This window comes from Capricornis sumatraensis, chromosome 18 (assembly GCF_032405125.1).
Source record: "Capricornis sumatraensis isolate serow.1 chromosome 18, serow.2, whole genome shotgun sequence".
Classification (NCBI taxonomy): Eukaryota; Metazoa; Chordata; class Mammalia; order Artiodactyla; family Bovidae; genus Capricornis; species Capricornis sumatraensis.
Genome location: NC_091086.1, coordinates 64,995,797 through 65,023,105, shown reverse-complemented (window position 1 = coordinate 65,023,105; position 27,309 = coordinate 64,995,797). Strand labels below are relative to the sequence as shown.

General features: G+C 50.8%; 1 protein-coding gene across 1 annotated transcript in view; it reads left to right on the top strand.

The window, feature by feature from the left end:
* Positions 1-15,645, top strand: part of TRIO (trio Rho guanine nucleotide exchange factor) — a 357,377-nt gene extending 341,732 nt beyond the window's left edge. Inside the window, exons 49-57 of the mRNA XM_068990530.1 lie at positions 2,473-2,720; positions 4,637-4,775; positions 5,753-5,780; positions 5,985-6,147; positions 6,429-6,550; positions 7,811-7,889; positions 9,835-10,035; positions 12,694-12,832; positions 13,306-15,645. Coding sequence (XP_068846631.1) covers positions 2,473-2,720; positions 4,637-4,775; positions 5,753-5,780; positions 5,985-6,147; positions 6,429-6,550; positions 7,811-7,889; positions 9,835-10,035; positions 12,694-12,832; positions 13,306-13,854 — 1,668 coding nt within the window. The 3' untranslated portion in view covers positions 13,855-15,645. The remainder of the gene's footprint in view (positions 1-2,472; positions 2,721-4,636; positions 4,776-5,752; positions 5,781-5,984; positions 6,148-6,428; positions 6,551-7,810; positions 7,890-9,834; positions 10,036-12,693; positions 12,833-13,305) is intronic.
* Positions 15,646-27,309: the final 11,664 nt, after the last annotated feature.

Sequence of the window (27,309 nt, the reverse complement as noted above, 5' to 3'; positions counted from 1 at the left end):
GAGCCTATCCTAACTTGAATGCTTTTCCCCCTGAGCACCTGAGGGGGGGCCTGTGTTTCAGAAGGAACGGCCTCCCCTGCCCCAGTGCAGGAGCCTGGGCTGGGGTCTCTGTGTCTGCGAGCGCCCGCCGTTGGTGCCCCCCCCCCGCCACGCCGGGCCCCCCCCCCCCACCCCATGCTCGATCTCAGCCCAACACACCTGCTGGCAGGGTTTAGGTTGCAAAAGATGTCTCTTATTTCTGCCTCTCACTGTTTCTAATGTGCTCAGTTAGCTGGAAAGGGAAATTGCCAGTGTTTTAAGCGAATCCAAGCACCTTACAGAAATGCCCTGGAGGCATGGGAAGACCACTAGAGGCTTAGCACGAGCATTTGAAAGTCTCCTTGAGGACTCTTAAGTATTCCAGTTAAGAAGAGCTGTCACCCGGCCTGCTCCCACCCATTCCAGCCATCCCAGTCCCCTGGCAGGTCAACAGCAGCCTCCTTCCTCCTCATCTGCTTCTGTGACCCTGTCTGCGGTCATAGCCCAGCAGCTGTGCCTAACCCACAGCCCAGGTCCCTCTTCCTCCTTTAATGCTCACCTTCTGGAAAGTTCTGAGGAGAACCAGAGTGGAGGGGATGTGTCAACCCACACAGTGACTGTGCCAGCCCCTAGACATGGATGCACGACCTCCCTGCACCCACCCCCACCCCCAGGCAGCAATGAAAGGACAAGCCCTGCCTTCCTCTCGGTGACTGGGTGGCCCCCATACATTTCTAACCTCCAGTCATCAGGAGGTGAGGATCGTGTCTGACAACATTAGCTGAGATAGGTTTTTAAATGCCTAATACTTAGGCTGGTGCGTGGGAGGTTTTCAGAAACGACTGAGAGCTATTATGACTGTGGTAGAATGCTCAAATTATGAGACAGAGGCTGGTACCTGCATGACCAAACACGGCTCTGCCACGGAATTTGGTTTTTGTTCACGTTTTCTAGCAAATGTGTCTTTGTAGCCTCAAAACTATGGGGTGCTGCTATGTAAGTCACGCTAAAGGGATAAAATTGCATAAAGGAGTGTGCAGAGGCCAAGGCCCGACGTGGACAGCATGGGCATCTCGGAGGGCCGGGAATGGGCACCAGACTCCTCAGCCATGATGGCGCCGAGCAGCTGGCCACCCCGGTGTGCAGCCCAGGGCCCTGGCCCCTGGAGTTCCCAGCACGCAGGCTCCTTGACAGTGGCAGCCGTCTGCTCCAGTGTGTCTTCACAGCAGCTCAGTAGCCGAGAGCTGACAGGCGTGTGGCAAGGTTTCTGAGTGTCGTGTCTGCACCAACCCAGGAGCTGCCCCCGGCATCCAAGAGTCCAGCGGAGGGAAGTGTCATCAGAGTCCTGGGAAGCCGTGACCATCCAGACAGCATCCTTGGTGGGAGCCTCTGAGAACACACTAGTGCAGCTCCTGACACCGTCTCCGCATCCCAGCTGTTGATAGAAGGCCTTGGACGAGGGTCTGGAGGTCTCAGCTTCTTCCTCCTCCCATGGAAGAAAGGTCACCTGGTAAATGACAGCTTAGGACAAGTATCTTCCGTGTTTCTTCTACTCTGCAGTGAACACCACTTCAGTTTGTGCGCGTGAGCAGATGGCCTTGAGAAATGATCTTTGTTTAACATTGCAGTCTCACCTCATTGACTGAGTTGCTGAACCTTTATTGGGTGCCTGCTACACATCAGTCAGTATGATGGATACTGAAGACACAGCAGTGCCCCGAAGTGTTTGGGTCCCAGTGGGACGCCAAAATATGGGGAAGATAGACTTTCCCATGCCAGGGATGTCCCTGAAACGTGAGCTATGGGGCCAGTGGTGTTCACTGCTGCTCTGCGATGCTGAACATGCCCAGGACAGCAGCATGTCTTCAGGACCCGGGAATCATGCGAGCTCATAGGCGCGCCACCCACCACGGGAAGCATAAAGGAGGCGGAGTAACTCCGTGAGAGCAGAGCAGTGGTTGGCTTACTCTTCAGTTATCCCATGTTCTTCTTTTAGGAAGGAAAAAGGTGGAAATGACTAAGGATGCGAGCAGCTTGGCACAATTCTGGGACGCGTTCTCAAAGAACATTACATCTGCGAGTTTTGGAGGCTTTGCCATGATCTGCTCTGTCAGTGAGCTGAAGACCTTACTCCTTGCAGCTTCCTAATTTAATGCTTTTTAAAACGCGCATGATGGTCGCAGTGACATAGACAGAACCCAGCGTGGCATTAACAGGAGGACAAGCCATCCCTCTAACGGTGTAAGGAAGATGGACCCAAAATAATCAAGCTTCCAAAAGTAAAGTGTTTGGCCATCGCTGTGGTCTTCTTGGCGTTTTAGATTATCCTTACGTTGCTTCTAAAGCAATCTTGATTGTCCGTTACTTGATTGTCAGCACGCGGACGAGCGCTTCGGCGTCCTCAGACCCCCTTTCAGTTCCGCTCTGCCTTTCTGTTCGTCTCTCCCCCTGCAGAGTGAAAGCAGCAGCAGTAGCAACATCTCCACCATGTTGGTGACACACGACTACACGGCAGTGAAGGAGGATGAGATAAACGTCTATCAAGGAGAGGTCGTTCAAATTCTGGCCAGCAATCAACAGAACATGTTTCTGGTGTTCCGAGCCGCCACTGACCAGTGCCCCGCAGCCGAGGGCTGGATTCCGGGCTTCGTCCTGGGGCACACCAGCGCAGTCATCATGGAGAACCCTGACGGGACTCTCAAGTGAGTAGGGGGGCGAGGGCAGTGCTGAGCGCAGAAGAGGCCTCGGGGCCCTGGCAGGGTGATGCCCATTGAGAGAAAGATGTGCTGTGCTCTGCGGAGCAAGTTCAGGTCTAAGCGCCGTGTGGAACCACATAGTGATGGTGGGGTGACCTGCACCTCTCAGACTTAACTCTGTTGGTGGTGGCGATGGTAGTGTTTGGTCACTCAGTCGTGTCTGACTCTTTGCGACCCCATGGACCACAGCACGCCAGGCTTCCCTGTCCATCACCGTCTCCCGGAGCTTGCTCAAACTCAGGTCCATTGAGTCAATGATGCCATGCAACCATCTCATCCTCTGTCATCCCCTTCTCCTCCTGCCCTCAATCTTTCCCAGCATCAGAGCCTTCCAATGAGTTGGCTCTTCATGTCAGGTGGCCAGAGTATTGCTTCACCTTCAGCATCAATCCTTCCAATGAATATTCAGGGTTGATTTCCTTTAGGAGGGACTGGTTTGGTCTCCTTATTCTGATGTTTCTTTTAATAACCTGCATTCACACACACACAGCTTTTTTAAGCTGCTAGGTAGAGCCCGATGGTATTTAGTTCCCAGAGGTCTTGGGTTGAGGGATGAGGACTTTCCACGGCCCCCTAACATATACCAGGCGTGCTGGGGGTGCATCAGTGAAGAACCTCGTTCTGTAGCTGCAACTAAAGATCACGGGATGCTGTTACCATCAAGCCTTAGATGTACTTGATCACTTCAGTCAGGAAGTGAAAGTGAAGTCGCTTAGTCGTGTCCAACTCTTAGCAACCCCATGGACTGCAGCCTACCAGGCTCTTCCGTCCATGGGATTTTCCAGGCAGGAGTACCGGACTGGGGTGCCATTGCCTTCTTCGTCAGTCAGGAAACTTGGAACCAAATTTGCCGCATCAGACGTTACTGTAAAGAAACCTGAATTCAGGTGCTGGTCTCCAACTCTGCCCTTCCCTAAGTCTCTCTGATGACAGGAGAAGCCAGCCAGGCAGTTTCTGGGGGTGGGAGCTGTACAGAGCTGCGGTTTGTAAGCCTCCAAAGACCAGACTTGCATCGATGGCAGTCACCTTCCCCTCCAAACATAAAGGTGCCCTGGCCGGGTTTGCAGCCCAGTCTGGCCAGCATTCCAGCACTGCCCCCAAACCTCTGGGCTCAGCGCCCACACCCCATGAGACATCCAGGCTTGAGTTCAGCCCACAAAGAGCCCATCTCCCACAAGAGTCCCTTGCCCTGTTTTTCCTTGATGCATGGAAATATTTTATTCTAGTACACCACTGAAGAATCCTATTTTATAGTTGGTTTTCTCAAGAATATTCCCAGGCCATGTTTTCAGGTTCTCCAGAGAAATAGTTACAGTAGGGGGTGTGTGTGGTTAGGAAGTGGTTATTATGAACATAGGAAATTGACTTATGGATACTGGTGAGTTCAGATCTGCACTGGGGCCAGCAGAAAACCAGTGGTACAGGCAGAATGCTGGAGAATTCCTTCTTGCTCAGGAAGGCTGGGCTTTTTTCATCCAACTCAGGCCTTCAACTGAGTGGCTGCAAGGCCCACCACACTACAGAGGGCAGATGACTTCACTCGACCCATTACAGTTTTAATCTCATCCAGAAACACCCAGATTAATGTTTGACCAAATATTTAGATCCATTCAAGTTGATGCATAAAATTAGCCATCACAGACATCTTTATAGTTTAATCTTTAAAACTTGATTTAAGAAGCTGTCAGTCTTAATCAGTGAGCATCACAGAAAAGTTTTCCTTAGCAGAGATCACTGCTGTAAAGGAATCTCAGTCATCCTGTATCCATATAAGACACTTCTCAGCTTCCCTGATGCTTCCAGGAGTCATTTGCTGAACACCAGGAAGGCGTAATACTAACAAGATGTCATTCTCCCCCTAGGAAGTCAACATCTTGGCACACAGCACTCCGCTTAAGGAAAAAATCTGAGAAAAAAGATAAAGACGGCAAACGGGAAGGCAAGTTAGAGAACGGTTACCGGAAGTCTCGGGAAGGACTGAGCAACAAGGTATCTGTGAAGGTGAGCATGGCGTCGCCAGGAGGCTATGCACCTCAAGAAGCGACAGGGGCTGGCCCCGGCACAGGAGGAGGCACGGACCCGGGGCCCGGCCTTGCCCAGCAGTGACCCGCCTCCCTCTGCCCTGTGAGCAGACCCAAGGGGCTTTGTAGGGGGCTCATGGGGACGGAGTGGCCCAAGTACGCTTAGGTGTTCTGAGGAGCCAGGTGCGTGGGCGTGCACCTCAGTGGTCGTATGCCTGGTGCAGGAAGAATGCTGCTGTGCTCCCAGGGAAGTGTGAGTCCTTCAGTCGTGTCTGACTCTCTGTGACCGCATGGATTGTAGCCCGCCAGGCTCCTCTGTCCGTGGGATTCTCCAGGCAGAAGTACTGGAGTGGGTTGCCGCTTCCTCCTCCAGGGAAATCTCCCCAGCCCAGAGATGGAACCCAGTCTCCCGCATTGCAGGCAGATTCTTTACCACATGAGCCGCCAGGGAGACAGATTCTGGATCCTCGGAAGCAGACAGAGCACCGGGTGGCTGTGGCCCAGAGCTGTGTTCACTGGCTGCAGTGAATCCCCTCGGCGGCTGCTCCAGCCCCCATGACTCCTGTAATCAGATCGCCTTAAACCTGTGCAGGTTTTGCCTGGAGAGCAAGCCAGCATCTCCTGAGGGGAATTCGAGGCCCCAGCTCCGAGCTCTGGCTGTTCTGCAGAAGGAGGGGGTCCAGGGACCCACAGAACTCAGCCCATAGGTTGGGCGGAGGGGGCATCTCTGAGTTTCTGGTGTTTGTGAGTAGGAAGAAAAAACTATATTTGGGTGACACGAAGCTTCCCAGTGCATTCAAAGGCAGTGGGAGTGTGGTCGATTTTGATTGATGCCCAGGCAAGCTACATCGCGTTTCCTCTTATCTTTCAAAAATAACTGCAACCCTGGAATGAAAGCAACATATCTCAAAATAGCTCATGTACTTGGTTAATAACCGTGTGATTTTTCCATTTCAGCTTCTCAATCCCAACTACATATATGACGGTGAGTCCTGTTCTTTTTCTTCTGGTGTTATAGAGCATAGGTCTAGGGAGCATTTGGGGACACTCGAGTTTACCTTGTGGACCCAGGTTTTCTGTGGAGCTCTGGGCTTGGGCAACATCTCAGGCCCAGAGGTTTGTTGGGGGAGGTTGGTGGGCGCCAGGCAGGGGCCGGGCGTCTGGCCTCACTGACTCCTTTCTCACGCAGTTCCCCCAGAATTCGTCATTCCCTTGAGTGAGGTCACGTGTGAGGCAGGCGAGACCGTTGTTCTTCGATGTCGGGTTTGCGGCCGCCCCAAGGCCTCCATCACCTGGAAGGGCCCTGAACACAACACCTTGAACAACGATGGTCACTACAGCATCTCCTACAGGTGAGGGGGGCCCCCTGGGAGTCCATGTCTCTGGCAGTGAGCATGACCTCGTTCCACCGGGAGCCCCACGGTCAATTCCCTGGGTCACCTCAGCCCTGGGATGCCTCCCCTGAGGGGGCGTGTTGTCCCTGGGTGGGCAGCTAGGGTTGGAATCCCACTTGAAATTGCCCATCAGCACTGAAGCTCCTTGTTACCTGTGACACCGCAGGAGAGAGGTTGGGGGGCTGGCGTGGGGATGGGGGCAAGCCTTTGTGAACGCCCTGGGCCCTCCCCTGCTGCAGCGACTTGGGAGAGGCCGCTCTGAAGATCGTGGGTGTGACCACCGAGGACGACGGCATCTACACGTGCATTGCGGTGAACGACATGGGGTCAGCCTCGTCTTCAGCCAGCCTGAGGGTTCTAGGTGAGCTGCACCCCGAGCCCCCCCACACAGCCTACGTGTCCTGAGAGGCATGACAAGTCACCCGGGGGCTGCAAGGAGCTGGCCAGCCTCTGGGAGGGTGACTGCGGGCAGGGGTGGCGCTCAGTAAAGGCTTCTGTCCACGGCCACTGAGCTCGTGAGCCTCTGAGGCCAGCCTCCAGGTGGGAGGAAGGCATTCTGTGCTGTTAAAACTCAAAACACACTCCAACATCTCCCCTGAATGTTCAGTTGATGCTTTGATGCTAAGAGGACCTATTCTGAGTTGGTCTCATGCAGAATGAAAAAAAAGTAAAGAGGGGAGTGTGGGTGAGCCCCGTGCAGGCTCTGTGCATCCTAGACCCTACAGCCCTGCCGGAGGGTATGTCCTCCCAGCCCTGAGCGCAAGGCAACCCTGATGGGACTAACGCACTCCCAGAAAGGCCTGATCTCGCTCCTCTGCTCAACTCTGAATTGCTGGAGGCAGGACCTGTATCTTAGGTCTTTTAGAATTTTTGTTGCACTTGATGTATGTAGATGCTTAGTGAGTGACCACATACCGCCCGATTCCCAGCTGCCATTTCACAGGAGGCCACTATGCGATGCAGGGCTGCTGAGGTTTCTCTTGGGTCCTCCAGCCACAGCAGCTATAGGCAGCTGCTTCCAGGAGTGAAAATTAAAGAATTAAATAAATTTTTAAAAAACTAAGAATAAATAGAAGAGCTCCAAGGTGAATTGAGTCCAGGAGTGCTCTATGTGTAGATAGTACGTAAAACTGTCTTAGAACTTTTATCCCCTGTATCTTAACCCCTATATATTTTAACCTAAAGTCAGAGAAAGGAGGGGTTCCTGTTTTGGAGTCACAGCATAAGAAAGGAAGGAAAAAACCTTGAGAATAAGCAGTGTTCTGATTTTTAAAAGGTGTCATAGAGGTTATACAGGTGATTTTTTTTCTTTTAATAAGTCACTAGTGCAAGGGAGTTTGGAGAGACAGAAGACTATTTATTGCAATAGGCTTACAGAAACGCAAGTGGAAAGATAATGGAAAAGCAAGTGTGTGTTTATTTCCATCACTTAAAGCCATCTCAAACCGAGTCCCAACACAAACGCAGCGTGGAGCTTATTCTTCTGACCCGTCTCCGTACCCTCGAGCCTCAGTTCAGACCCTTAGCAGCCCCTCCGGCCGCCACATTGAACTCAAGGCTCCAGTCTCCACCCAAGAGGCGTCCTGCTCACCAGGCTCAGGGAGATGCTCCTCTCTTGCAGGTCCAGGGAGTGATGGCATCGTGGTGACCTGGAAGGACAACTTTGACTGCTTCTACAGCGAGGTGGCCGAGCTCGGCAGGTACGGCAGCACACCAGGGGCCCTCCCAAGCCAGTGGCGCAAGAGACAGAGCTCCGCAGGAGCACAGAGAGAGTTGGCACGTTCTGCCAGCAGTTGGAAGTTAGGCATTTTGCATCTGGAATGTAACTGTTAACTACCTTTCAATATTAAACACTGAGAAAGTAAGAGGACAGGTCCAGTGCAGGCACCCAGCAAGAGTTAAGGCTTTGTACCATGAGCCCTCCAGGGACGACGGAATCGCTCTGGCTCTGCGTCCAGGGCGGCACCGGCTACGCCCTGTCCTCAGGGGAATCCAGGGGAGAGTCGCTCAGACCCTTTCTGATGGGACATAGTTCATGGAATCCCATTGAGGGAGGTTGAAGCTGCCCTTCAGGTCTCAGCGGTACCTGGAGATTTATAGCACGAACCAAGAGGGGGCTTCAACCCAGAGGGGTGTTTCTCTGCAGATGGCAGCCAGGGCTTAGGCTGGCAGGATGTCATGTGGCAGGAGGGGGGTCGGAAGTATGACTGCCCGGCATGGCCCTATTTAAAAGCTTCCCGGGAAGCCTCCCAGCAGCCGGGGGTACACCCCAGGGGCCTTTCCTGGGTGTATCCTGGAGTACCCAGCTGCAGGGATCCGTGTGCCCGCCTGTGTGGATCAGCCTGCTGTGCCGGCCCGTCGTCCATCATGCCCATCAGTCCTCTGTTGCCACACGAGGCTCAGCCCTGCTGTCCGGAGCAGCAACATATCACTTCGTGCCACATGCCCCTGACAAGGCAGTTGCTCCCTTGGTCCCTCCTGAGCTTGGCCACCCAGCCGCCCATGTGTCTGGCCTCTCTGCACATAGACGTCCACCCCGGGCTTCCTCATGTGATGGCAGAGCATCCCAGGAGCCAGAAGCAGGAGCTGCAGCCTGTCAGAACACAACAGCAGCGCTCTCTCCATAGTCTGTGGACAGAGCCAGCCACCTGCCAGCCCAGATTCAAGGGAGGAGAATAGAGTCCACCTGTCCCTGGGAGGGGGCTTCCCGGATGGCACTGGTGGTACAGAACCCGCCTGCCAATGCAGGAGACGTAAGAGATGTGGGTTCGATCCCTGGGTCAGGAAGATCCCCTGGAGGAAGAAATAGCAACCTGCTCCAGTATTCTTGCCTGGAGAATCCCATGGACAGAGGAGCCTGGCGGGCTACAGTCCATGGGTCGGACATGACTGAAGCGACTTAGCACGGCATGGCACGGTCCGTGGGAGGAGGAGCCCCAAGTAGCGTGCCCACCTGCCCCGTGTGGCGACAGAGGACTGACTGGCACATCGGGCTGAGCCCCTCCCCACTCTGCCCCCGGCCACAGAGTTACATCTGTCCCTCACATTCCCTGCCCCGAGTCTCATCCCACGAGGGCAGCAGGCTCAGATCGAGGGCCCAGGGTCTTGTTACCTGGATCCCGCCAGGGTGCAGCTGAGGCTTCTCTGGGGTGGCTTGTTGGGTACAGCCCCAGAGACCACAGACGAGAGACAAGTGGGTTAGCAGCCCCGCACGCACATTCCGCAGCAGAAGGACAGCCGTGGTGATGGCAGGGGACACGGCTGTCCGGAGTGGGGGCGTGGGTGACAGGAGCCGCTGAGGAGGCCTCTCCATGCTTCTTCACACGCTGAGGAAGGGTCTCCGCGAGAGCAGAGGTTGGAAGCTGCCTGGGCCGTCAGGAGGTCCCTGCTGACAGAGGTCAGAGGGTAGAGAAGTCACATGGCCGCCTTCTCAGGAGACGTCTGTCCCCAGGACGGGGAGACACAGAGTCGCAGACGCGGGCAGCTCCCTTCAGGCTGTCGTATGGCCGCAGCCCCTCTGCTGGAGGGGAGAGCAGGGCTACAGCTGGGGAGGCCGTGCGCATCCAGCCCGCCTGGGTTAACAGAGTCTTCCCTCCGTGACCCACTCGGCTCACTCTGAGAGTGATCTTCCCACCTGCTTTCCAGGGGCAGATTCTCCGTCGTGAAGAAATGTGATCAGAAAGGCACCAAACGAGCCGTGGCCACTAAGTTTGTGAACAAGAAGCTGATGAAGCGTGACCAGGTCACCCACGAGCTTGGGATCCTGCAGAACCTCCAGCACCCGCTGCTGGTGGGCCTCCTGGACACCTTCGAGACTCCCACCAGCTACGTGCTGGTCCTGGAGATGTGCGTACACGCTTTGCCCCTAGCCCCGCCCTCCTGACCCCAGCCCCACCCCTCCTGGACCCCCAGCTCTCCCTCCCCCTGGACCCCAGGCCCCTCCTCCCCCTGGACCCCAGCTCCCCCTCCCCCGGACCCCAGGCCACTCCTCCTGGACCCCAGCTCCCCTTCCTGGCCCCCCCACCTTCCCTCCTCCTAGCCCCCAGCTCCAACACCAAGTAGTCTTGCTGTTAATTCTCTCAGAAGGATAGGAACTGGGATTTTAGAATTCACAGAACTTCTGAAAACATGTCTCCTATCAGAATCCACAGTTTTAGAGCTTTCCAGCGATGCTAGAGGGAAGTCTCTGTATGAGCTGCCTGATAAGGCAGCGTACACCTAGCATCCAAACACCCCCACTCTGACCCAGGCTCCCGTGGGGTCTCAGCCAACCTGGTGATGCCACCGGCTTCCCTTGGGGCCAGACCTCTGCAGACCACACCCCTGCTCATGACCTCAGGCTACCCTGATCCTGTGTGTCTGCCAGGCTGGGGGGCACCTGGACTGGGCTGACTCAGACCTGCTCCTATCTGCCGCTTCAGGCTCCCACTTCAGGCCTGAGGCCTGTCCAGTCCCTCGCAGAGCTTGTCCGGCCCTGCAGAGGGTGCTTAGATGGGAGGGTGAGGTGTGCCTCGCTGAAGAGCGCAGTCTGGAGGGGGTGGGTCCCCATGACACACCGGGCTCTGTGTGCTTTCTCAGTCAACACATGAGTCGTTTAAAGATAAAGGAGTATGGAACTTACGACCTGGGAGCAGGCGTCCTCAGCCAAGAGCAGCTTTGCCCCTGCAGGTATTCGGCAAAGTCCACAGACGTCTTGCTGCTTGCCCGACATCCCATGACAACACAGGACACAGAGACACAGAATCACTGGCCCAAAGTGTCCGTAAAGCCAGGATGGGAGCCTGGCCCCTAGAACGTTCTGGTCTCTCTGAAACACCTCGTCACTAAGCTTTACTTAAATTCCCGTTCCTGGTTTCTAGAGGGAGTTCACTTCATACACTCACTTGGGTTTATGACTTCACTTCCATTGGCCCAAGCAAACCTCTTGCGCCGCTCCCTAGTTCCTGAGGCGCTGTGGGAAGCGAGTATCTCAGATCTGGCCGGCGGGGACCTGCTCCTGACTTTCCGTTGGTCATGTTTCCTCACAGGCATGCTGCCCTAGGCCCAGGTCCGGCCTCAGCCCCCGACCCCAACCCTCAGGGAGTCTCCCCACCCCGGGGTCCTACTAGAACATCACCGTGGGCCTGTTCAGCCCCCGCGCTGGCCCCGGAAACCTCTCAGATGGCGGAGGGAGTAAGCTGGCCCTCCCCAGCCTCCCCCAACACCGCGTCCTGGGCAGAAGGCATGTCAGTGGACCTGGGCCTGTGGCCTCTGCTCCTGGCGAGTCTCAGCTGCCTGAAGGGCTATTGCAGGGCTCAGGTGGTGTCCAGGTGGAGACCTGGCCCCTGTGGGCCCTCAGGACCTGGGAATGTGCCTTCTGGCTGTAGAAGCTTAATGCCTAACAGCCTCTGCTCAGCTATTCCCAGGGAAGACAAAGAGGCCTAGACTCCTTATCAGAATCTCCTGCAAGCCCTCAGATTCCGGTTTAAATTTGCAGTGCATTCAGCTGTCATTTCTTTCCACTGGAATACTAAATGGTTGGGCCTCATCGTACTATTAATAGGATTTATTTTCATAACAAGCTACTTACTACCGAAGTTCCCTTGATTACTTGTCATTACCAGACAGTTGGCTGATCTTTCTGTAAATTTCTATGTAGCAAAGAGACAACACATCTCAGCCTGGTGTTCAGAGAGGCCGGAACCAGACTGCCTCCTTGCAGTTCCAGTCTCCATTACGAGCCGTGTGACTTTGGGAAAGTTACATACTTTCCCTGTGCCTCAGTTTCCTCATCTGTATGAAAGGGGAACAATAAAACCCTCTTCCCAGAGAGCTGTCGTGAGGATTAAGCAAATGGTAGAAAGCATTTAGTCCCTGGCACAGGGCAACTCTGTATAAGGGTTCTTTAAAGTTAAGTAAATTTTACAGTAGGCAGACTCTGAGTCCAACATGAAGCCCACTTTATTTATATTCTCTCATTCACCCACCACGTTCCCCATTTTACAGTTGTCAAGACTGAGGCTGGGGGAGGTGGTCTCACGTTATTCCCTCCCCAACAGAGTGCTTGCTGTGTGCCAGGTCGTGTGTTCGGAGCAGGTCTGAGTCCAGCCTGCTGGGGTGGGGTAGGCAAGAGGGGTCTAGGTGCGCCCATCTGCTGGGGTGGGGTGGGCAGGGGGCCCTGGGTGTGCCTGTCTGCTGGGGTCGGGTAGGCAGGGGGGCCGGGGTGCGCCCATCTGCTGGGGTGGAGTGGGCAGGGGGCCTGGGTGCGCCCATCTGCTGGGGTGGGGTGGGCAGGGGGGCCTGGATGCGCCCGTCTCTGCTACCAGTTCCCTCTGTGGGTTCCGGGTGCTTGACGAGGTTAAGAAGGCATCATCCTGTTGATCCTGCGCTGCCTCTGTGTAGAGGTGTGGTCCCCAAGCGTTGCTGGGACATTGACAGCGGGGTGCGGAGGTGACATGTGCGTCGTGGTCCCTCTAAAGTGGCTGACTGACCCCGTAACGCAGCCGCACACCCCTCCCTCTGCAGGGCTGACCAGGGACGGCTCCTGGACTGCGTGGTGCGGTGGGGGAACCTCACGGAGGGGAAGATCCGGGCGTACCTGGGGGAGGTTCTGGAAGCTGTGCGGTACCTTCACAACTGCAGGATAGCGCACCTGGACCTAAAGGTGAGTGGGGCCCCAGGGGCGGGAACGCTGGGTGACCTCAGTGCATCCATGTGGGACACGACGCCCGCTCCCGGGCCGTCCTCTGAATCCGGGCCAGGAGCCCCCCGGGGACTGGGAGAGACGCAGGGGTTAGGAGATGGGAACTTGGATGAATAATCTCTGCTCTAGAGTTGGCTTTTCAGTAACGTAAACAAACCGGAACATAGTAGACAAGCGTGAGATCTGCAGATAGTTCATAGAGTTCCTGGGGTGGGAACAGGGCGGGGTGACGGAGGCAAGGAGGCGCAGTGTCGCCGTCGATGGCAGGAAGGAGAGTGAATCCCAGGCTTCGCATGGCAGCGGCCCTCAGAAGTTCCAGACTGGAACGAGTCCGTTTCGCACGTGAACAGTCGACCTTGTAGATTCCTGAAGAGCCCCAGCCCAAGAGCCGGGTGGCGGGAGTCCCCTGACGGCTGTCTTATCCTGTCTCCCAGCCCGAGAACATCCTCGTGGATCAGAGCTCAGCCAAGCCGACCATCAAGCTGGCTGACTTCGGAGATGCCGTCCAACTCAACACGACTTACCACATCCACCCATTGCTGGGGAACCCCGAGTTTGCGGCCCCCGAGATCATCCTGGGGAACCCAGTCTCCCTGACCTCAGACACGTGGAGCGTGGGCGTGCTGGCATATGTGCTTCTCAGCGGCGTGTCCCCCTTCCTGGATGACAGCGTGGAAGAGACCTGCCTCAACATTTGCCGCCTGGACTTCAGCTTCCCAGAGGACTACTTCCAAGGAGTGAGCCAGAGGGCCAAGGACTTCGTGTGCTTCCTACTGCACGAGGACCCCGCCAAGCGCCCCTCGGCTGCGTCGGCCCTCCAGGAGCGGTGGCTGCAGGCGGGCCACGGCCACGGCAAAGGCGCGGGCGTCCTCGACACGTCCAGACTGACCTCCTTCATTGAGCGGCGCAAACACCAGAACGACGTTCGACCTATCCGTAGCATGAAAAACTTCTTACAGAGCAGGCTTCTGCCTCGAGTTTGACCTGTCTTGAAGTCCTTTCTCATTCTCTTTCACCTGCCAATCAGCCGTTAAATCTGACTTTGTTTGTTTGTTTTTTTTTTTTTTGGAAGAGAAAACAATAAACCGACGACGTAAGCAGTCTGCTGCCCGATTGTCCCGTCGTGTGACACCGCGTGCGTTCCCGAGCGAGCCGTGCTCTGCAGCTGCCTGGGACTCGGGCCACAAGCCCTGCGGGGTGTTGGGGGCGGGGGGTGGAGGCCTTCTGGAACACTCTGCAAGAGCGAAGACAGCGTTGCTGAGTCACAGTCTTTTATTCAGGTTTCTGCAAAAAAAAAAAAAATTAATAAAAAGAAACTTTTTTAAACGAACATGAATAGCATTTTGCAAATTGAAAACATTTTCCAGGATTTATTCAAGGAAACAAATGCCTATGTTCAACCACTGGTGTTAACGAACAAAACAAGATACTGGACACCTCTGGGGAAGACCCCCCTCCACCCTACCCCCAGCGGCGGCCTCATCCAACTTGGGGGTCCCCCTGGCTCTGAGCTTTTTCCAGCTGCCCCGTCTGTGTGCCTCTCACCAGGACATCAGACTGGGCTTCTGAAATGTGCGTTCAACCTCAAACTTTTGCATAAAAATAGAATGAATCGTTTTGCTCTGATGAAATGTAGGCCTTACTTGTACATAAGACTGGTCCTGCCTTCGGTCTGTCCTTTCCCCCCACCCCTGCCTTCCCACCCACTGCCCGGGGCTTCCTTTAGGAGGGGTCCAAGGGGTCTGCCCATCCCCGAGGAGGTCAGGTTGGGTCCTGCCCTGCTACCCCTTCCCCACCCCCCGCGTCCCACCCCCTAAGCCGTCAATCAGATTGTTGAGCAGTATACAGTCAGATGAAAATACTGTAAATGCACTCATTGGGGGTTGTTTTTTTGGTTTTTTGGGGTTGTTTTTTTTTTGTTTTATTTCATATCATGTGCAATGTTGTGGCTTTAACATTTTATGCAACTATTTATGAAGACCTCTGTTGTACCTGTAATAAATATATAGAAAAAGCACATATTCGTACAGTGAGATTTATGGTTTTTGTGCGTGTGTCAGGGGCGGGGTGGGGGGTGGGGTTCGTAGCCCTGTGTCATCGGTTCAAGGAGACAACTCTTGGTGAAATTTGTCAGTTTTGCGGACTGTAAAAAGTGATTTCATACTCTGAATATAAAACTGGATAATAGGGTAATGTTTTAAATTTTATTATGCTATTATTCAGAATGCCAAAGTATTATTTTTTTTCCCAAAATCAGTCTGGACATTTCCTACTTTTTAGACTTTTTGACATTCAACTTTCTGTACAAAAATTGGCTGGATTTTGAGCTTTTGGTAAGAAATAAATGCCAATTAGGCACCAGCCACCTCGAGGCTGGCTTTGATGTCTGTGGCACTGTAGTGTGGGAGGCCCTCAACAAAAGACGCTGGGTTTCTGAGCACGCTTGAATTTTTCTGGATGTCTTTTTATCTTTGTTGTGTGAAATACACTTAAAAGACCAGCCCGCTTCCCAAGCCAGCCAGACACCTGGGTCTTCAGCCATAAACTGGCATAGTTCAAGCTTTGCAGCTTCCAATGTATTTTTATTTATTCTTTTGTTGAATTTTTGTTTGTTTGTTCCTTGTAAAATTGTACAGAAACTTTTTAAAAGAAATTGGATTCAAAACTGGATGTGTATTCGTAACCTCACAACTTTTATTTGTGTATTGTTTCTTTTTATTATTTCAGTTAAATTTTTACATTATTTTGCATGTATATTTCTTTGTACAGAGACCTCACATGTTTACACAGTATGATGTGATGTAAATATTTTATTTTGCCATCAGTTATTTTAAAAAATTAAACATATTTGCCTGATGTTTGTGTTAGACCTTTTATTTGAATTGGTCACTGTTGAATCAAAAAGAGATGGATGAGGGAAACCCTGAAGGGGAGGCCTCTGCTGAGTCAGGAGTGGGCGTGGGGAGAAGAGTATTCTGGATTGGGAACCCACTGTAGGCCACATCCAGAAAAGGGAGTCAGATGAGGCTCCTGCAGACTGGTTCACAACCCAGCCTCAGAAGAGACCTGCTTGTAACCAACACAGAACATCAGCTGACTGTTTACGGAGAAGCTGTGCCTGTCCTGGTTAGAGTAACTAAGACACCCCTGGTTCTTAATGAACACAGAATCCGAGCAAAGGAAAAAGCTGTTGCATACTGGCCACAGAAAAGCAAAACTAACATTCAGATGGATTTAAGAACTTGAAGGGCTTCCCAGGTGGCACCAGTGGTAGAGAAACCGCCTGCAGATGCAGGAGACTTAAGGGACATGGGTTCGATCCCTGGGTCAGGAAGATCCCCTGGCGGAGGGCACGGCGACCCACTCCAGCATTCTTGGCTGGAGAATCCCATAGACAGGAGCCTGGCAGGCTACAAAGTCCATAGGGTCACAAAAAGTCGGACATGACTGTAGTGACTTAGCACATGCACAAGGACTTGAAACACTTAGGTTCAAGCACGTGAATTAGGAGCAAGCCCAAGAATCCGTGTCTGCAAAGACTCCCCAGTGGTGGCTGCTGCCTGCCCCTGATATCGGTCTTCTTTCCTGATCATCTCTGTCATCTCTCTTGCTTTGATTCCTTTCTGCTGCTTTTTTTTAATTGTTCCCCCTACAATGGTGACTTTTTCCTTGGCACACTAAAAACATTTTACTTTGCATCTGTTTGCTAAAATCCTAGAGTTAAGACGCTGTGTGAGAAGATGACACTTGTGCTAAGACCCCAAGTCTGGGCACGGGGAACTGGCTCTCCCAGAGGTGTGTGTGCTTCCTCCTGGGTACCCGGGGCCAGTAATGTTCTGTGGGCTCCAGAGGACGGAAACGCAGGGTTGGTTCTGATACACAGCTCAGTGTCAGGCCCTGGAGGGAGTCCTGTGGCCATCATGGGCCACCACAACAACAGGAGGGAGGCTGGACTCTGCTGTTTTCCAATCGGACACCTGCTGGAGGAAGTAGTCGTGCCTGTGGGTTAGCAAAGCATCGCACCAGTGAGGCGTGGCCCATCATGATCACTATGTAGATTTCTCAAATAGCAAGATGTTACTCTGCCTGATGCAAAGAGCCAACTCATTGGAAAATACCCTGATGCTGGGAAAGATTGAAGGCAGGAGGAGAACAGGGTTTCAGAGGATGAGATGGTTGGATGACATCACTGACTCAATGGACATGAGTTTTGAGCAAGCTCCAGGAGATGGTGAAGGACAGGGAAGCCTGGCATGCTGCAGTCCATGGGGTCACGAAGACTCGGACACGACTGAGCAACTGAACAACAACAATTCCGCCTGTTACTATTTATATGTAGTTTTTAAATCCCGGCATTCTCATTAGCTCTAAAGGAAAAAAAAATTACCAGTATTTTCATGCAATAAATTATGCCAAAAATCATAGCAGGTCACATCCAAAAAACCTTTGAACGGTTTAGACCATTGGAAGGAAAAGTCCTTTCAACTGTATGTTTTTGAGACATAGCTGTAGAGACAAAGACTGTGGGATTGATAGATTGTTCTGTGTGTGAGAGTGTGTGAATTAACCTACAAGGTTAACCCTTGTATCACTAGGTAATATATCCTATTCTCTCTAGTAATTTTCTTTGCTCTGATAATCTGCTTCATCTGATACTGATGTAGTTCACTCCTGCTTTTTAAATTTCATTTATTTATTTATTTTTGACCGTGCTGGGTCTTCACTGCCTTGTGTAGGCTTTCTCTAGTTGCAGTGAGTGAGGGCTGCTTTGGTTGAGGTGTGAGGGCTTCTCGTTGAAGTGGCTTCTCTTGAAGCGCACAGGCTCGAGGGTGCGAGGGCTTCCGTAGTTGCAGCCCGTGGACTCAGTTGTTGGGACTCCTGGCCTCTAGAGCACAGACTCAGCAGTTGTGGCACACAGGCTTAAGTTGCTCCTCGGCAGGTGGGATCTTCCTGGACCAGGGATCAAACCAGTGCCTACTGTGTTGGAGGGCAGATTCTTTACCACTGAGCCGAAGCCTTTTTTTTTTTTTTAAGTTAAAAGTTTCCATGGTATAGCTTTTTCCATCCTTTAACTGCTAACATACCTATATCATTGTGCATGAGTAGATTTCTTACAGATGACATATAATTGGATCATAGTTTTTAATCCACTGCCCATTTCTGTCTTTTTTTAGTGTACTTAGATTACTTGCATTTAATGTAATTATTGGTAAAAGTAAGGCTTACGCCTGCATGTTTATTTTTTGGCTTATTTTTCTTTTCTCTGGTTTCCATTTGTGTTTTCTTTTGCCTGCCTTCCTGTGGGTTTCCTGAGCACTTTTAGAATTCCATGTTGATTAATCTCTACTGAGTTTTGAATATATCTCTTTGTATTGCATTAGCCGTTTCTGTAGTACTGTTATTATATATACATGACTCATCACAGCCTACCTGTGTCATCATTTTACCAATTTCTGTGAAATATAGGAACCTTTCCTCTCTTTGTGTCTCATTACCTTCTCCAGTTTGTAATTGTTTTAAATATTTCCTCTAATTTAAAGCCACATCACACAACATTGCTTCAACAATCAAACATAATTAAAAAAACTAAAATGTATTCTACTTAACTCACGTTTTGACTCCTTCCATCACTCTTTCTTTTTTCCTGATATCCAGGGTTTCTCCCTTTATCCTTTAGAGAGCTAATGTTAGCCCTTCTTTTAGGGTAGTTCTGCTGGCAACGTGTTCTCTTAGTTTTCCTTCATCTGCTAATGCCTGCATTTACTCTTTCATTGAGCAACTGAACTGAACTGAACTGAACCCTTTCTTTCCTGGTATTTTCCCTGGATACGGAATTTTGGGCTGACGGTTCTTCCCTCGCAGCACTTAAGAAATGCCCCCTTTCCTTCAGGCCTTCACATTTCTGATGAGGAATCTACCGTCATTCAAATTAACATTCAAATTTTTCTTTTATAAATAAGATGTTCCCCCCTCACTTTCAAGATTTTTTTTTCTTTGTTCTTAGTGTTCAGCAGTTTGATCATGACGTGTCTTAGTGTGGATTTGTGTTTATTCTGTCTGAGAGTTCATTCATTCAGATTCTAGAATCTGTAGGTTCATCTCTTTCATCACATTTCCATTTTCTTTCAAGTACTTTTAGAGCCATGCCTTCTGTCTTCTTCAAAGACTTGAGTGATGTGAGTACATACACATTTCTGGGGGCGTCCCACGGGTGCTTTTTCTTTTTCATTGCTTCAGGTCTTAGTTGCAGGATCGTTCATTGTGGTGCACATGCCTCTCTCTAGTTGTGGCACACAGGCTCCAGGGCTGGTGGGTTCTGTAGCTGCAGTGGGCTCAGCTGCTCCACAGCGGTGGGACCCCAGCTCCCTGACCAGGGTTTGAACCCACGTCCCCTGTATTCGAAGGCAGACTCTTAACCACTGGCCACCACAGGAGACCTGGTCCCACAGGTCTTTGAGGTGGTGTTCTTCTCCCCACCCCAAGCTATCTCCTCTCTGTTGTTCAATCTGGGTAATCTCTATTTTCCTATTGGCCAGTACACTGAGTCCCTCCTCTCTCCACTCCAATCTGCTGTTGAACCCGTACACTGATTTTTTTATTTTTGGCTGTTGTATTTCTATCTTCTAAAATTTCATGTGGTTTTTCTTTATATCTTCTGTTTCTTTGCTGAGACTTCTTTTCATTTATTTCAAGCACATCTGTAATTGTTCCTTGAAGGATTTTTATCATGGCTGCTTCAAACCTGCTGGCAGATAATTCTAACACCCCTGCCATCTCATGAATAGTGTCTATGCCTTATTGTTTTTCTTGCAAGTTGAAATTTTTCTGGTTGGCTTCATGAATGAGCTGCACCTGAAGTGGAGACGTTTTAAGATATTATGTTGTGAGGCTCTGACTCTCACTGAACCCTTCCGATTTAGCTAGCCTCCTCTGGTTGCATTCCAGCAGGGGAAGGGGGCTGGTGCTGGCTCATTAACGGTGATCAGGGTTCTGGGTTCCACGAGCCCTCCCCGGATACTACAGGGAAGAGTCAAGGCCTGACCCTGCACTAGGCCTCCTCTGACACCGTCCCTGGGTGGGGAGGGGAGGGCTTGTGATGCTTTGGTGGGAGGGGGAGCAGATGTGTGGTCTCCACACAGAATCGCCGCTGATAGCAGGGGTAGGGGGTCTTGTTATTGCCCTTCAAGAATGAAGGTCCTAGCTCCCTATTTGGCCTTCCCTAATACCACCTTTTTTCCAGTGGTCATGTATGGATGTGTGAGTTGGACTGTGAAGAAAGCTGAGCGTCGAAGAATTTATGCTTTTGAACTATGGAGTTGGAGAAGACTCTTGAGAATCTCTTGGACTGCAAGGAGATCCAACTAGTCCATTCTACAAGAGATCAGTCCTGGGTGTTCTTTGGAAGGACTGATGCTGAAGCTGAAACTCCAGTAATTTGGCCACCTGATGTGAAAGAGTTGACTCATTGGAAAAGACTCTGATGCTGGGAGGGATTGGGGGCAGGAGGAGAAGGGGCGACAGAGGATGAGATGGCTGGATGGCATCACCAACTTGATGGACATGAGTTTGAGTGAACTCCAGGAGTTGGTGATGGACAGGGGGGCCTGGCATGCTGCGATTAATGGAGTTGCAAGGAGTTGGATACAGCTAAGCGACTGAACTGAACTGAACTGAACACCACCTTGGTCAGCGGCGGGGAGGGGGGTTCCCATGACAAGCTGACAAGGGTGGGGCTCTCTGTTCCCCACTCAGTCTTTGCTGCTGGGCTGGGAGTGAGACTTGGTGGCTCAGATGGTGGTGAATCCACCTGCCAATGCAAGAGATATAAGAGACACGGTTCGATCCCTAGGTCAGGAAGATCCCCTGGAGGAGGGCATGGCAATGCACTCCAGTATCCTTGCCTGGAGAATCCCCATGGACAGAGGAGCCTGGTGGGCTACAGTCCACGGGATCACAGAGAGTCGGGCACTATGGAAGTGACTTACTGTACACGCACGCATTGAGGTGAGACCACAGTGTTCTCTGTAAGTGTCTGCCTGGGCTAAGAAAAGTTATCAACCAGAAGTTTCTGTCTTACAAGACTGCCCATTTCCAGGTCCTTTGTCTAGAGAGAGCAAGGCTAGGTTTGGACTTTTGTTGACTTCATCCACTTGGCATTTCCTGATTGCAGACTTCTTCAGTTCTAAGACTGGGCTGTCTGAGGCAAGAAAGAAACCCAGAGAACTTGCCACTTTGGGGCTCCTCTGCCTTGAGCTCCCCCACTGCACAGATTCCTTCTCTTTACAGTGTCTTCTGAAGTTGGCTTTATATAAAATATCCAGGGTTTTCCTTATACTTACCTGGAGAGGAAGGGGATAGGAAAAGTCTATCCACCTAGCTTCCCAGAAGACCAGAATCAGTGCTTCTCTTTTTATTTGTTAATTTTAAGATATGTGCCTTTGGTCTCCTGTGTTGTTCAGTCCCTCATTCGTGTCAGACTCTTCGTGGCCCCACGGACTACATGAGGCTTTCCTGTCCTTCACTGTCTCCCGGAGCTTGCACAAACTCATGTCCGTTGAGTCAATGATGCCATCCCACCATCTCATCCTCTGTTGCCCTCTTCTCCTCCTGCCCTCAATCTTTCCCAGCATCAGGGTCTTTTCCATTGACTCAACTCCCCTGAGTCTTCTGAGAGATACAAAAATAACTGCATAATCTTAGTTTCAAAAGCAGCCAATTTTATTAATTATAACAGGGAAGAACTACACAATGAGTAATGGTCAGAACATAAATTCGTTGCACAGTTTCTTGTCTGTGCCTTTTCTCAACTCGTTTCTTGCTGAAGCCTTATTTAACCTCTGACACTGCTATTCTACCCTGATTCCACAATAACCAGACAAGATACCAAGGAATGGTATCTAGGAATGGATAACTGATGAGAGATGGTACTTGATGACCGGACTCCTGAGGGCTCATAGCCTGGATGGGACTAGAGGTCCTGTGGGGAGTGTGTGGCCAGCTCTGATCTCTGGAAGCATCTGAAGGGAGAGAAGGGAAGACCACTGACTCAAGTAACTTCTGTCAGGGAGCATGTGATAAATTGTCCAACAGAGTTCTGAGGTCGTGGAAAGAGCAGGGTCTCCAGACAGGCTTCGGGTTGGGTCCAGGCATCTGATTGCTCTGGCAACAGCTGGTCGGGAGAGGAGGGCACGATTCTGGTGTAATTTAAGGCCGCAGGATGTTTGCGTCCTCAGACACCTCATCACTGGCCATCTCTCATTTACAAGTCAAAGCTTTTATAGAGGTTTGTTTTTGACTACGTGGCTCTCATCCTATTGAAGTCCTGGCGCAAAGTCCTCTTTCAAGGACTGCTGAGTCTACCAGAGGGTGTTCCTGTTTCCTCCTTCCATAGGATATGAACATCAAAGGGCTCGCAAAGCAAAGCCTCTTGTGAAAGGCCAAGTGGAGACCCAATAACCGATTGCCTCCTTTATAATTACCACCTATGGAAGACGCACATCTCTGCTCCAGCTTTGAAGGTTAAAAAACCTCACTTAGTTTTACCCTATCCATCATTTTCTTTGGGCTTCCCTGTTAGCTCAGAGGGTAAAGAATATGCCTGCAGTGCAGGAGACCTGGGTTCAGTCAATTTCTTTATGACTAGATTGACCTCATGTGAACGCACTTATGGGTTTTAAATAAGTTTTAAGTATTTTTCATGCTTACGCAGGAAAGACTAACTGAGAACAAGCAACATAAAACCAAATTCTTGAGACACACCTACTGATAATTTGAGAAATGCCTACGCTGCTGAGTTGTTAAGACATGGAAATGACCTGGTTTCCATATTTATTTTAAAATGCTCACACCGAAAGAGAAAAGATGCAAAGCAGCACTTTTTTTTGCAAACATGAAAATTACCTCCCGGTGCTAAAGTCTACCAAGCCGGGAGTTATAACATTTCCCAAAGGGGGGAAGAAGTCAGTGCTCCTTTATTTTCTCTTTGAATTTCGTGGTCAAGTGGGTGAAATCTGAAAGATAAATCAGGCATTCCAGCTGTGTGGATGTTAAATTCACTCACCTCTGCTCCCCTTTACCATAGTTTTTTTTTCACTGATGCCATTTCCTCTCCGTGGGACTTATCAGGTATCAGCTGGAAGCCACTTTCTCCGATGACACTCAGTTGATTTCATTTGAACTTTTGACCTCAGTTGATTTCTTTCTTCTGTATAACACTGAGTTGGTTGCCTGTGGCCTTTAACTTGGTGACTCATCGCAAACTTGGTACCTTAACTCAGAAGGCCATCTTCTTACAGTTCTGGAGGCAGATAGTCCAATGTTAGTGTCACTGGGCTGACGTGAAGGTGTGAACAGGCCGCACTCCCTCCAGAGGCTCCACAGAAGCGCTTGCTCCTTCCTCGGGCATCTGCTGGTTTCCAGCGTCCCTGGGCTTGTGGCTAGCATCTTCAATTCTCTCTGCTCCATCCTCAGACTGCCTCCTCATCTGTGTGTATAAAAATCTTCTCTGCCACTCTCTCTCTCTTTTAAAGTCTTTATTGAATTTTACAGTATTGTTTCTATTTTATGTTCTTTTTTTTGAGGGGGGTGGTGGCCAGGAGGCATGTGGGATTTTAGCTCCTCAACCAGGGACTGAAACCACACCCCCTGTGTTGGAAGGTGAAGTCTTAACCACTGGACCACCAGGGAAATCCCTCTGCCTCTCTTTTGTAAGGACATTTGTGATGGCATTTCAGACTCACATAATCCAGAAGAAACACCCTAGCTCAAGGTCCTTCGCTGAATCATATCTTTGCCATGTAAGGTGACATTCATAATCCAGGGATTAGGACATAGATGCCTAATGGAGGGTCATTTTTTAACATACCACACCGCCTCTGTGCCAACAGTTCCTAACTTCCTGTCTTGAGTATGGCAGTTTCTTACAAAACTAAACATACTTTACTACACAACCCTGCAATCCTGACCCTTAATATTTACTCAGAGGCTTTGAAAACATGTCCACACAAAAATATGCACACTGATGTTTATAGCAGCTTTATTCATAATTGCTAAAACTTGGAAGCAACCAAGACATCCTTCAATAAGTGACTGAATAGATAAATTGTGGCACACCCAGACAATAGACTATTACTCAGCAATAAAAAGAAATGAGCTGTCAAGCCATGAATTGGAAAAACATCAAATGCATAATATGAATTGAAAGAAGGCAATATGGAAAGGCTGTTTAGGGTATGATTCCAACTATGTAAAAGTGTTAGTTGCTCAGTCATGTCTGGCTCTTGTGACCCCATAGACTGTAGCCCTCCAGATCCCTCTGTCCATGGAATTCTCCAGTCAAGAATCCTGGAGTGGGTTGCCATTCCCTTTTCCAGGGGATCTGCCCCACCCAGGGATTAAATCTGAGTCTCCTGCATTGCAGGCAGTTGCTTTACTGTCTGAGCCACCAGGGGAGAAGAAAGAAGACAGTATGAAAAGGCTGTATATGTTATGATTCCAACTATATAATGTTCTGGAAAAGGCAAAACTAGGGAGGCAGTAAGAAGATCAGTGGTTGCCAGGGGTTAAAGGGTAGGGAAGAATGAACAGATAGAGCTCAGAGGATTTTAGGGAAGTGAAACTGCCCTGCATGATACTATAACCATGGATGTACGTCACTGTGTGCATATGTGCATGCCAAGTCGCTTCAGTCGTGTCCGGTTTTTTGCGACCCATGGACTGTAGCCCGCCAGACTCCTCTGTCCGTGGGATGCTCTAGGCAAGAATACTGGAGTGGGTTGCCATGCCGTGTTCCAGGAGATCTTCCTGACCCGGGGATCGAAACTACATCTCGGGCTGCTCTAGCATCACAGGCAGATTCTTCACCGCTGAGCCACCAGGGAAGCCCTCCATGTCACTATACTCACTGTATGTCACATATACTCACATATGTCGCTATATTTGGGCCCCATCTGCCCCCAGATATAGCATGTACAACACCAAAAGTGAAATAAAGCTGGACTTTGGGTGATGATAAAGTATCCACGTCGCTGGGTCATTTGTATCAAGTGCACCTCTCCAGTGAGAGATGTCACTAGTCAGGGAGGCTGTGTGTGTTTGGAGAAGGGGAGTATATGAGAAGTCTTTCCTTTCTGGTCTGTTTTGCTGCGAACCTGAAACTATTCTGAAAAGTAAGTCTATTTTTTTAAAAGGACATTGGCTCCCAGAAGTCACAGACAAAGGACCGCCATCCAAAGTCAAAGAAGATCCACGGATGACAAGCAGCCCTGGAAAGGTGAGTCAGCATTACTAGCAACTGAGGAACAGCAAACTGAGACCCTGATGAGTTAACACCACTAGGACCCCCAGTCCAACAGCAAAAGGAAAACCAGTGCTGACGCCAAATGCTGGTGAAGACAGAGAAACGGGGTAACTCACACGTGGCTATGAGAATGTAATGTGATACCATCATTCCGAAAAACAGTTTGGCAGTTTCTTTAAAGACTCTTTGTGACCCCATGGACTGTAGCCCACCAGGCTTCTCTGTCCATGGGATTTTCCAGGTAAGAATACTGGAGTGGGTTGCAACGCCCTCCTCCAGGGGATCTTCTGTACAATTCAGCAATTACATCCCTAGGCATCTACCCAGAAATGAAGTGCAGATGGATGTGCATACACAAAGCCATACAAAATTGTTCATGGCCCCTTTATTCCTAATAACCCCAAGCCAGGAACAACTACAATACCTGTCCTACAATAAGTAAACAGCTAAACAAACTGTGGTTCATCCACTCTCTGGAATCCTACTTAACAATGAAAAGCAGCAAGCTACTGAGACATACAGCGCCTTGGATGGATCTCAAGGGATTTAGACTGGGTGGAAAAAGCCAAGCTCAGAGGTACACACTGTATGTGTGCAGGCTAGCTGTTCTCATGCTTAGTCACTCAGTCGTGTCCAACGCTTTGTGACCCCTTGGACTGTAGCCCGCCAGGCTCCTCTGTCCATAGGATTTCTCAGGCAAGAATACTGGAGTGGGTTGGCATTTCCTTTTCCAGGGAATCACCCCAACCCAGGGATCGAACCTGGATCTCCTGCATTGCAAGCAGATTCTTTACCTGCTGAGCCATCAGGAAAGTTCCATTAATTTCTCAGTTGTGTCTAACTCTTTGCGACCGCATAGACTGTAGTGGGCTAGGCTCCTCTGTTCATGGGATTCTCCAGGCAAGAATACTGGCGTCGCCTTCTCCAGCAGGTCTTCCTGACCAAGGGATCAAACCCAGGTCTCCTGCACTGCGTGCAGATTCTTTACAGTCTGAGCCACCAGGGAAGCCCCCACATACTGTATTTATACAGTATTTATCCATTTATAGAACGTGTTCTAAATGACAAAGTTAAAGAGGGGGCCACAGCTTAGTGCTTGCTGGGGGCTGGAGGTGGTGGGGAGGGGACTCTTGTGATGGAACTGTTCTGTGTTTTGATTGCAATGGTAGTTCCACAGATCCACACATGTGATAAAACGGCATGGAACAGAACACATCTGTTGTACCGATGTCAGTTTGCTGGTTGTGACATTACACTGTAGATACCTAAAATATAACCAAATTACATAAGGGTATAAGGGACCTCCCTGTTCTATCTTTGCAACTTTCTGTATGCTTAAAATTATTTCAAAGTCAAAAGTTTTTTTAATGTCTTGTCCTTCTCCTAGCCAGCCAGTGGCCTAGCTGGGGCCAGTACTGGTGTTTTAGGATGATCAGCCCTCTCCCTCCCCAAACCACTAGGACAGGCTTCCCTGGAACCATAAACACCATACAGACAAAACTATGGGGACCAGGGGTTGCCCCAAGAATACCCTTACCTCTGATTCAGAGCCAGAATTCCAACCTTTGCCCACTCGAGGCTCTCTGCACAGCCCAGGGCAGCTCCCTCTCCAGCCCAGCTCCTGTCTGCCTCTTCCCTCTTCCCCAGCTCGGCCAGCATGAGGCCGGGAAGGGGTCAGCAGTGGGGGGCCAAGGGGGGAACCCGGGGGTCCATCCTCAGGGGCTCCTCCCTTGCCAGCACTCACCAGTCCCGGCCCCAGACTGCACCCCGTTGCTCCATTGTTCCCTTGGGCCCCACACCCCAGAGGCCTGTTCCAGGCCCAACTCCATCACAGCAAAGTCAGGAAAACTTTCTCCCTAGAAGAAAGAGAAAGTGAAGTCACTCAGTTGTGTCTGACTCTTTTCGACCCCATAGAAAGTAGCCTGTACCAGGCTCCTCTGTCCATGGGGTTTTCTAGGCAACAGTACTGGAGCAGGTTGCCATTTCCTTCTCCAGGGACTCTTCCCGACCCAGGGATTGAACCCAGGTCTTCCGCATTGTAGACTGACGCTTTACCATCTGAGCCACCAGGGAAGTCCTTCTCCCTGGAAGGGGAAAGCCAAATTTCATGGGTTGGTTCCTAAGGGCATCTGGATCCCTC